Raw genomic sequence first — 10,822 nt, forward strand, 5'->3', positions numbered from 1 at the left:
AGTTTTTTTCCCCCAGGCCATAAGACTTTTAAATAGATAATTCATACGACACCTTCTCACACAAAAATATATCTTATACTGTATATACTATATATGTTCTAAATATATATATGTTCTTAATATGCACATATACAACACTTGTACAAATTATTTCCTTTTATAATTGTAATGTAATATAACTTATTATTATTTTAATGGAGCTTCCCAGCAAAAAGTATTTCACACGTTTGTACCTGTATAACCGACTGACAATATACCCCACACCTCACCTCCATACCATTATTGACACACAGTACACCTGAACTGAATGGACTGTAATGCTGTGCAATATGCTGCCTTCCACTGTGTAATTGTCTGAAATATATTCTTTTTTTTTTTTTAAATATATATTTTTGAGAGTTACAAGCTCTTTTAACATGGTCATGGAGCATATATATATATACTGTATATTTGTATTCTGGGGGTATCGTTCCTATGCAGAGGGTAGTTTAGTTTATTTATTGACTACACTCAGGGCGTTTTATATTTTAATAATTTATTTGTGTATTTATTTTTACAAATTTTGAAATGTATTTATTTATTTTTGCATTTATTTTGTATTCAGTTTTGGAAGTATTTATTTATATACTGTATATTTGTATTCTGGTGGGTATCGTTCCTTATGCAGAGGGTAGTTTAGTTTATTTATTGACTACACTCAGGGCGTTTTATATTTTAATAATGTATTTATTTATTTATTGTGTTGAGTTGAATGTGCTACTTATTTTGTACTGTAATTACCTTGTGCCTTTTCTACCTTTTTTTTCTTTTCTTAAAGCTGACTCGGTGTAAACTGCTCAGAATGTACTTATTTATAGGAGCAAATGGCAAATAAAACTCTTGAATCTTAAATAAACATATTGAAAGGCAGCATATTGCACAGCATTACAGTGCATTCAGTTCAGGTGTGTCAATAATGGTATATGGAGGTGTATTTGTGTCCCTCTTTAATGTCCTTTGCCATTAGTCTTATTGTAGCTAGGAAGAAGCTGTTGTCTGACTTTTTAGCACATCATCAACAGCAATGATAGACTCAGATAACACGTTTTAACTCGTTAAAAAGCTGCACAACAGGCTAACTAACACATGTAGCTAGCTAACTTTAATGCAAGCTAATGCTAGCTGAAGTAGCCACCATTAGCTGTATATATATATATATAACGTAGCTATAGTGACGTTACCTTGTAAATGTCGTTTCCCCCGGTTTGTGAAGACAGCAGCTCAGGTACTCCTTTAGATTAAGCCCTGCTGTGTTTTCCTCGTCCCCTGTTAGTAGCTCCTGTAGTTAGTAGAGCAGCCAGCCTCTCAGTTGTTTCCTAGTTGTGTCTCTGAGCTCGTCTGGTGACGCTAACAGCAGTTAGAGGACGTCACTGACGTCACTGCAGCAGCAGCAGTCTACTGCCTCCTCTGGACGGCTGGTGTCATGGCAACTAGTGGTTATTGCACTGCGCGAGGACGGCAGGTGACCGTAGGGGGGCGCGCGCTCACCCCCATGCACAGCTCCTGGTGTTATTTATAAGAACTATTACAGATGTTCTCAGTCGCTTATGCCCAAGTCTTAACTTTCTCTAAACTATAAGTTTTAACCCTCCTGTTACCTTCAAATTTACTAACATCTTTTATCCTTGGGGTCAATTTGACCCCAGCAATTTAAACTTCCAGAAATTGATTATAATTAAAATTGTTACTCAAGTTTATGTGTCAGGTACTTTATGTTTGTTTGTTGACTACCTAAATAGCCCTTTAAATAAAATCAATATCTTCATGGGAACCCCCAAAGCGTGGGGAAATATCAAAGTTCTCGCGAGAATGATGTTTCCCCTCCTCCATGTCGTGTGAACTATCAGTGGTTCTCGCACTACTACAGTTATGGTTATGTTAGGTTAGGGCCCTAAAGCTTTTTGAAGATTATAAAGTTGCATGTTATAGTGACCTCAATATCATCCAAAACAAATGTGTGTAAAATGTTGATATTTCTTATATGTTTTATACAGCTAAAACAGCCTGGGGTCAAATTGACCCCAAAGAACACCGATGCGTACAGCATGTGTACAGGACATTGAAAACATATCATCATTTTAATTTTATGTTTACCCAGTTGTCCCCATTAAATTAGGAAAAGTCATTAAATATGAAGCAAAAATAATGATGTCATTCATTTAATTAAAGACGTTAAACATTGAATGGGGTCAAATTGACCCCAAAAATAATAGGAGGGTTAAGTCCTTCATGCTGGTAGCCATCAGGCTCCACAACCAAGGCTGACCCCCATATGAGAACTATGAGGACTTCAAGAACTTTAAACATGCACTATCTGCAACTATTTTGGACTCTAACCACTGGCACACTTTACACTTACTTTACACTATACATCCTATATACCACTTTATACACTGCACATATGTACATATTCCATTTATTTATTGTACATACTACATTTATTTATTGATAGACTGTACACACTATGTTCACCCATTCACTCTGTATCATTATATCTCTATTGTTGTTTTTATAATTTTTACCTCTCCTGTGTTTCACTCTGTTTGCTGATGTTGCTGCTTTGACACCTGAATTTCCCTCCGGGGATTAATAAAGGTTCATCTTATCTTATCTTATCTTATCTTAATTGTCACAACCAGGGAATGAAATTAGCACCTGCCACCTGCCAAATAACAGGGTAAATGTTGGCTGTGGAAGGTAAGAATTGCAGGTCACCTGCCACCATGGCAGACAGGTTTTCCTTATATTAAGAAATATAATTTTTAAAAAGCAATTCTAAATATTAATTTATACTACTTGTATAATATAAGGTTACATGATATATTCCCAAATTCTACAGTCTGGGTACCACTGACACAATGTTTACAATTTTAAAGTGTTCTACCTAGATTTCAGGAGTGGCAGACAAAAGAAATTGAGTGGCCGGTAGAGATGTTCAGTGACCTGCCAAAGGGCAGGTGAGGAAAAAGGTTCATTTCAGACCCTGGTCACAACTGTTTGATGGGACATCCCAACTCTATTGCATGTTTGCAAGACAGATAATAATAATAATAATAATAATAATAATAATAATAATGCACACAGTGCACTTTAATAGACTTTTTAATTCTGCACACCACCAACAGCTCTCCTCTCTACCTCAGTTCTAATCCCGCATTATACTCCCGCACTATATTCAGTTTTAAGGAGGTGTGTTTGTATATAGTGTTAATACTTAAGTGTTTTCCTGTGTTATTTGTAGCATCGCTCTATATAATATATTATAGGATGCCTATATGCTGGAATCAACAGCAGCCAGACAGACAGGCAGGTATGCATGCAGAGCTCAGGTGTGTGAGACATTCATTCAGGTTTTAGGAGCAGTCAGGATGCTACTACATATTATACAGAGGCATTTATACAGCGCTTTTCTAGTCTTCCGACCACTCAAAGAGCTTTACACTACATGTCAGCATTCACCCATTCACACACACACACCCATTCTCTCACACACACACACACACACACACACACTCATACACTGATGTCAGAGGCTGCCATGCAAGGTGCCAACCTGCCCATCAGGATCTAATCTAAATACTCATTCACACACCGATGGCACAGCTTTCGGGAGCAATTTGGGGTTAAGTATCTTGTTCAAGGACACTTCGACATGTGACTGGAGGAGCCTGGGATTGACCGCCGACCTTCTGATTGGTGGACGACCTGCTCTACCCTCTGAGCCACAGCCACCCTGATTTCTATGGTGAATAAAAGATACTACAAGATATTGGGTTGCAATTTTTTCATTATTTTGGAACATTATTATTACTAATTAAATAATTATTTTATTATTTATCACAGACAGCCTCTGATGCTACTTTATACATTTACTTAACTAAAGTTTAGAGGGCAATATTTAACCTTTTACTCCTCTACAAATACCTGACAACCTAGTTACTGCAGGCATAAATACAAAACATATAATAATCTTAGAAAATATGATTTACATTTTGACAGATTAAAATGACCTCACATGATATAAAATCATTAAAACCAGCTCCACCTTGACCAACTACAATAGGTCACTAAATGAATGAGTAGTCTAATACTAATCCAGTAATATGATATCTAATACCTGAACACTCACAAGGGCCATTGAGTACTTTTTATTTTTGCATTTTAATGCAAAGATAAAAATCTAGAGAACTAATATTTAGTTTTGCACGGGCTTGCCCCACCTCCTTAAACATTAATTAATTAAACATTGGGCTGACAGTGGCACCAGGGCCACCACTAGAGGGGACTGTGAGGTGCCACAAGGCGCACCAGATTTGGTCAAACTGTGCTGTCAGTAAAGGGAAGGAAAACTTTTCCACGTGCAATAACAGAGTGCCCTTCATATCCCACTTTTAAGACTCATCTCGAACAATGGCTTACGACAAATCAGAAGGGCGATCACTTTTAACTTGACATGTTGCATAATGTATTTTGTCTTTTCTACTTGTGTGTATATTTGTTACCTGCCTGGGGCTTAAGGATGAATTAGCATTTTTGCTAACTGTTGCATGTTTACATCCCGTATTTTATACTAATATTCATTAACATGCTCTGTCCCTGTCAAATAAACAAATAAATGAAATCAAAGTTTGGGCTAATCTAATGGTGTTCATTAAAGGATGCTTATTCTAAGTACCTACACATCTTATATTGCCAAAAGGCTAAAATATATGGGAATATTATTTTTCATCCATATGTACCAGCAACACTAGTGAGGAGCTGGGGTTACAGCTGGCTTCTTAAAAATGACACTGCAGGCAGCAGAGGCTGCAGGCAGGTGGAGACCGTCTAGGAGTGTTTTTCTAAATGCAGAGTGTGCAGGCAGGAATGACTGCAGGTGATAGCTGGTGCTGCCAGGAGCTTTCTTTGTAAATGCTGTGGCTGCAGGCAGAAGCTGTGCTTGAGCCTGTATACCCACCACCAACCCAGTACAGTGGAAAATAATTTTTATCTATTTATGCTTCTCAAAACATTGACAAATGCATCTGTAAAATTAAATGTCCCCGTTATTCTGGAGGATCCACAGACCTCTTCGTGAAAAGTTACTCTTTGTCAGTTAAAATAATTTAATTTAGAAGTCAAACATGCTGTTTTTACTGTCTGATTAAAGATAAACCACCACCAAAACACTGGTAACTTTAGTTGATCTTTTAATGTAGACCTAAATGTAGACCTTTGCATGCATGCAAAACTAAATTGCACATACAGTATTTTGCCATGAACATGTCACATATAATCTACAGTACATCTGCTGGAAGTGTAAATATATTAACTAAATTGCTTCTTTGTTTTGTTATTATATTTTATTTTATTATATTCTATATATGTCCTTTTATATTTACTATTTATTTTCTTTCTTTCATGAAGCCTCCCAGCAAAAGCCTTTCACGCGCTTGTACTTGTATAACCAGAGTGACAATAAATATCTTGAATCTTGAATATACTTGTGAGTCCTGAAACAATGCTGTTCTCTTAGCTCTTAGCTATTTGATTATTATAATCATGATTTTACCAATTTTGGAGATGCACCATAGCTGTTTGCGATAATACGATGTGATAAGGTACAGAAGAAAGCACAAAAGAAATCTTGTTATTTAATGATATGCATGATAGAAATAGCTGACTCTAGAAATTTATGTAACTCTGTGGTGACAGCGTTCTACTATTGTTGATCGGTTACATAAATAAACCATTGTTGACAAGCAGCTGTTGATTTTTTTTGTATATGTTTGGTACTACTCACCAAAATTGTCTTTTCATTGAAATGAAGGAGTTGGTACAAGGTAAGGATTCATATATTCATTCTTCCAAAAGAGCCCCACTGGCGTCCTCTGGTGGGTTAATCCTGCCCTGCCTCCGCCACCCTGCAAGTAAAAACAGTAGGATTAGAGACAAATGATTTGACGTCCTACTCATGGCCTGATTAACCTGCTTGTTTGCTGTGTGGTAATTCATTAAGCACAATAGGATGATATCAGCTACATTCATTCATTTTGACACAGCGTCCTTCTATACATCAGGGCCTGGAGATAATAGCTAATAGGACATTAATCACGTCAGTTGATACTGTGTGCATATTACTATGTTCCTAGACAAAGTTAAAGTTAACCAAATTACCACCAACCAAATGCAGAGCAGTGAACCTGAGACTTTGAACATAACTGGACAACAAGCCAGACTGAACAATATCGGAAACAGAACTCGCGTTTTATCGTCTAACTTAGTGTGTTTCATTGAAATTTTGAGATTCAGTTCCCAACTTTTTCATTTTTACAGAGATGAAATTTGCTGTGGACATTAATAACCTCTGTAGGATGAATGACATTGTCTTTGTTGACCCTTTGACCCTTCATCTCGCACCACTATATGACTGAAAATCTACATTTTCAACCCAAACTGAATCTCAGGGCACACCTGGCTTTGACCACCTGTTGTCTTGATATGGACTGAGCCTACATCTTTTTTAAATATGAAATGGACAAACAAAGATCAATAATGTAAGACTAAATACAGAAGAGCATCAGGGACACATGTTTGAGTTCTGAGTTTAAAGTCAGAGTTCCTTATTCTCAGAGAATATTCAGAGTTTCTGAGGTATTTAGGCCTAATTGATGCATTTCTGACATTCTGATCTAATTAATTGGTTTTGCTGCACCTTTGCAGTATTGGACTGGTTACTATCAATTACACCTGCAGCACTGGTCATCCACTGGTCACCCGCCAAAGCGTCCTCCCCCTCCTCCTGTTCCTCCTCCTTCCTCCTCCTCCTCGGCTGGACTGTGCTGTCCACCCTCTCTGGAGGTTATTGCGCTCTTCATGCTGATTAGGTCTGAATGAATAGTGGCCTTTGTTTGGCTCCGGTTCCCACGACCCGGCATTCGCCTGGCAGTCGCGTGGCTCCAAAACAGGGGCCCTTGCTTTAAGGGACCTAAAGGTGGTGGTGGTGAAGAGGGGGGACATCTGGTCACTCTGACATCTGCTCGCTAACTGTTAAGAGCAGATGTCTGACATTTGAAAACACGGACAGTGATCAAAGCTGGCTAAATACATGCCAAGATGTTGACTGAGTGTTGTCATTCTATGTATGTCAGCAACAAACCATTAGAAAATGCTTAACTAACGCACGGCTCATGATGATTTAATGCATAAATTAAAATGAAGAATGTATCATGAAAAATAGCTCCATATTTCTATGAGAATATGTATTGTTCTGCTTTCAGAGAGGCAAATGCAGGGGTCTGTAATTGAACTTTTATGAGACTGGAATCCAGTAAATGTGGTTGCATGTCAATTAATAATCAACATTCCTAAAGTGTGAACTAATCACATAAAATCATAGTGGCTTTATTGCATTAAATCATCATGAGTCATGATATGGTTTGTACCCTTATTTAGAAATAAATAAATAATTAAATAATTAAATTAAAATAAATAAAGATAAATTAAAAATAAAAAAAAAATAAATAAAAAATAAAAAATATATTTAATAAATTAATTTAATTAAGTAATTAATTAATAATAAAATAAAATAAATAAAAAATAAAAAAATGAAATAAAAAATGAATACATAAAAATAAATAAATAATAATAAAAAAAAACATAATGAATAAATAAAATAAAATAAAACAAAACAAAACATAATTAATAAAAAAAAGAAATAACATAAAATTAAAATAAATACATAAAATAAATGAAGAAATAATAATAAAAAAACAAAACTAAAAAAACGTATTTGTTACCAGAATTGTATCTATCTATAAGTGAAGCGACTTCCAGGCAGACCGGTACTGTATACGGGCAGATATATTCTCCAGTGATTTGTCAGTGTATTGTGTCTTCCTGTGAGCTTTGAGGGAATAGGTTTGGCCTTTTTGCAGGTAGTGTAATGTTGCCCCTGAGAAGAATAGACGAGGGGCTCCCAGGAGCAAAGCATGGTAACTGCACACTGTTGTTCCTCCCTGGGAGAGGAGGAAACTGTTGGGTGGAGGCTGCAGGAGGAGGAGGAGGTGGAGAGCAGTGCATGGTTTCAGGCTGGACATCTGTCGCTTGTGAGTATTTTTTCTTTTTTTTTCTAGGCCGGGTCTCTCGGTTATTGAATGGAGCCAGTGACCTGTCAGTCTTTGACTGATGGGACCCCGTGTGTGGGAAAATCCCGCAGCCAAAGAAGTTGGAGCATTCACATGCTAATTGAGCCCTGATAAAAAGAGGGCTGTGCCGCGCCGAGGGCCCTAGAGAGAGACGCGCTGGGATCCGGAGAGGAGCGGAGCAGGCAGAAGCCCACTGGACACCAGAGAGGAAACATGACTGCTTCATCCATGGAGCACAACGTGGGGAAACATCCCAGTGCCAAAGAGGAGAGAAAGGTATTTTACACTTGGATATATTGATCGATTTCTCTTTTATTATGGTCCACACACACTTTGTCCTGTGTGCTCCTGCATGGTGCCTCACCATCCTACATGGTGCCTCACCATACTGCATGGTGCCTCACCATACTGCATGGTGCCTCACCATACTATCCTGCATGGTGCCTCACCATACTGCATGGTGCCTCACCATCCTGCATGGTACCTCATCATACTACATGGTGCCTCATCATCCTATCCTGCATGGTGCCTCACCGTCCTGCATGGTGCCTCACCATCCTGCATGGTACCTCATCATACTGCATGGTGCCTCATCATCCTATCCTGCATGGTGCCTCACCATACTGCATGGTGCCTCATCATCCTATCCTGCATGGTGCCTCACCATCCTGCATGGTACCTCACCATCCTGCATGGTGCCTCACCATCCTATATCCTGCATGGCTGCCTATAACCAACGTTATATCTATTATTTCCACCTTTTACAGATGAGAAAGCCACTCATTGAGAGGAAACGACGAGAGAGGATAAACAATTGTTTGGATCAGCTGAAAGAAACTGTGATCGGAGCGTTCAGACTTGATGTGAGTATCTCCTCACGTGTCTCTACAAGTAAACAATGAATGGAGGCTGAATCATCAAGTTAACTTCAAGGCTGCTCATCTCATCTCTCAACAGCAATCCAAACTGGAGAAAGCCGACATCCTAGAGATGACAGTGAAGCATCTGCAAAACATCCAGAGCATTAAACTCAACGGTAAGGAACACTTGTCTTTATGAGTCACATTATATGGTAATGCAAGATTACTGTGGATCATCTCAATCATTTATGTTATTCTTTGCGTAAAAATGGGCAATAAGAAGTGAAATGTGCCATGAAATATCTTGAGATCCCTAGTTGACAGCAGAGAGCAGCATTAGCACATCAAATGATCTCAGAGGCTACTTGTATTCAGCTGTAAAGTGATGGTTAGAGGAGGGTTGTTATCTGGTCTTATTGTGTTGTGAAAGATATATATATCCTTTATTTACCAGGTGAAAACTCATTGAGATTAAAATGGCCAAGAGGGCAGCACAGACATAGTTACTACATTAAAAACAAACAACACAAGCAGACAAATACACCTGTCACACGCCACAAGTGAAGGAGCATGACATCCACTTTTTATGTAACATAAAAACAGCTAGTAATGTACAAACAATTCAGTGAGAAATTCAAGAACAATCGACCTAGAGTGCCACTTTCTCGATTCTTTAAAATGGGCTTAAATTCCCCCATCAGCTCTGACAGTCTCAGCTCCTACATGAAGTATTACTGAGCAGCTTCCTGGTGGGAAAGAAGCAACAGTTGTTGTTTTATTGGATGCATGTTGTTCTCCTCTGTCACCACCAGGAGCTGCTATAACCTCACACCTCCTCTCTCTCCTCCAGACCCCACACTAGGCCTGGAGGCCCAGCAGAAGTACAGCACAGGCTACATCCAGTGCATGCATGAAGTCCACAACATGCTCCTCACCTGCGAGTGGATGGACAAAACTATGGGCTCCCGCCTGCTCAACCACCTCCTCAAGTCCCTGCCCAGGTCCACCGATGAGCGGCCCCTCCAGGCCTCACCCAGACGTGATGCCCCTCTTCCGGCCGGCACTCCCCCCAGAGGAGACCCCCGTGCTGGGAGGCAGCTCCAGAGAGAAGGGCCCACACGCCCAGAGAGGCCCGCACTCCACAGCTCCCACCTGGGGATGCTGGAGATGTGGAGGCCCTGGTGACCTGGTGGATCATCCGTTGTGTTAGACCACCTTGTATTATGTATCTTATAGATATGCTGCTCAGAAGACAAACGTGGGGCAGTTTTGTTCCAGTGATTATTATTATTGTAGGTGTGCTATAATGATGACCTTTTCTCAGTACTTCCCTTCAGAAGTCAACTTCTCGTAGCCTGCATTATAGAAGGCCTTTATTAATCTTTTATGTATTTATTGTATTAACAGCTTTATTTATTTGATGTTATAAGGCATGACTCTGCTTCTTATAGACCACTCGCTTGTCATTGCATAGATTTTTTATGTCTTCCTCCTTTGCTGTATGATTAACCCAAACATTAATAATAATAAAACTGATTGTAAACCCTTGAGATTTGATTCTGGTTCATGTGTTGCTCTTGTCATTATGTTTGGAAATGTCTACTATAATGGCCATGCAGTGCAATGGGACCCTCCCATTTAGCAGCTCCAGCAAGGAGACCCAAACTTTTTACTTAACAGATTATTTACTAATATAATCATACAAATATAGATATGGAAATATGATCAAATGTTTATTACAACAGTCAGCCTGGATTTTTGGATATATTTCTTCAAAATCATGCAGCCCTACCTGAC

At 38.8% G+C, this 10,822-nt stretch overlaps 2 protein-coding genes across 2 annotated transcripts in view; one reads left to right on the top strand and one right to left on the bottom strand.

Moving 5' to 3' along the window:
- The window catches only part of cab39 (calcium binding protein 39), an 18,284-nt gene extending 16,871 nt beyond the window's left edge, over positions 1-1,413 (bottom strand). Inside the window, exon 1 of the mRNA XM_037776141.1 lies at positions 1,221-1,413. The gene's annotated coding sequence lies outside the window, so the exon portion shown is untranslated. The remainder of the gene's footprint in view (positions 1-1,220) is intronic.
- A 6,317-nt stretch (positions 1,414-7,730) lies between these two features.
- her8.2 (hairy-related 8.2) lies at positions 7,731-10,575 on the top strand. Its single transcript, XM_037776157.1, has 4 exons — positions 7,731-8,441; positions 8,933-9,028; positions 9,123-9,201; positions 9,876-10,575. The coding sequence occupies exons 1-4, from the start codon at positions 8,379-8,381 to the stop codon at positions 10,208-10,210; spliced, it is 573 nt and encodes a 190-aa protein (XP_037632085.1). The 5' UTR covers positions 7,731-8,378; the 3' UTR covers positions 10,211-10,575.
- The last annotated feature ends 247 nt before the right edge of the window (positions 10,576-10,822 follow it).

The sequence above is a fragment of the Sebastes umbrosus genome, chromosome 7 (assembly GCF_015220745.1).
Source record: "Sebastes umbrosus isolate fSebUmb1 chromosome 7, fSebUmb1.pri, whole genome shotgun sequence".
In the NCBI taxonomy this organism is placed as follows: Eukaryota; Metazoa; Chordata; class Actinopteri; order Perciformes; family Sebastidae; genus Sebastes; species Sebastes umbrosus.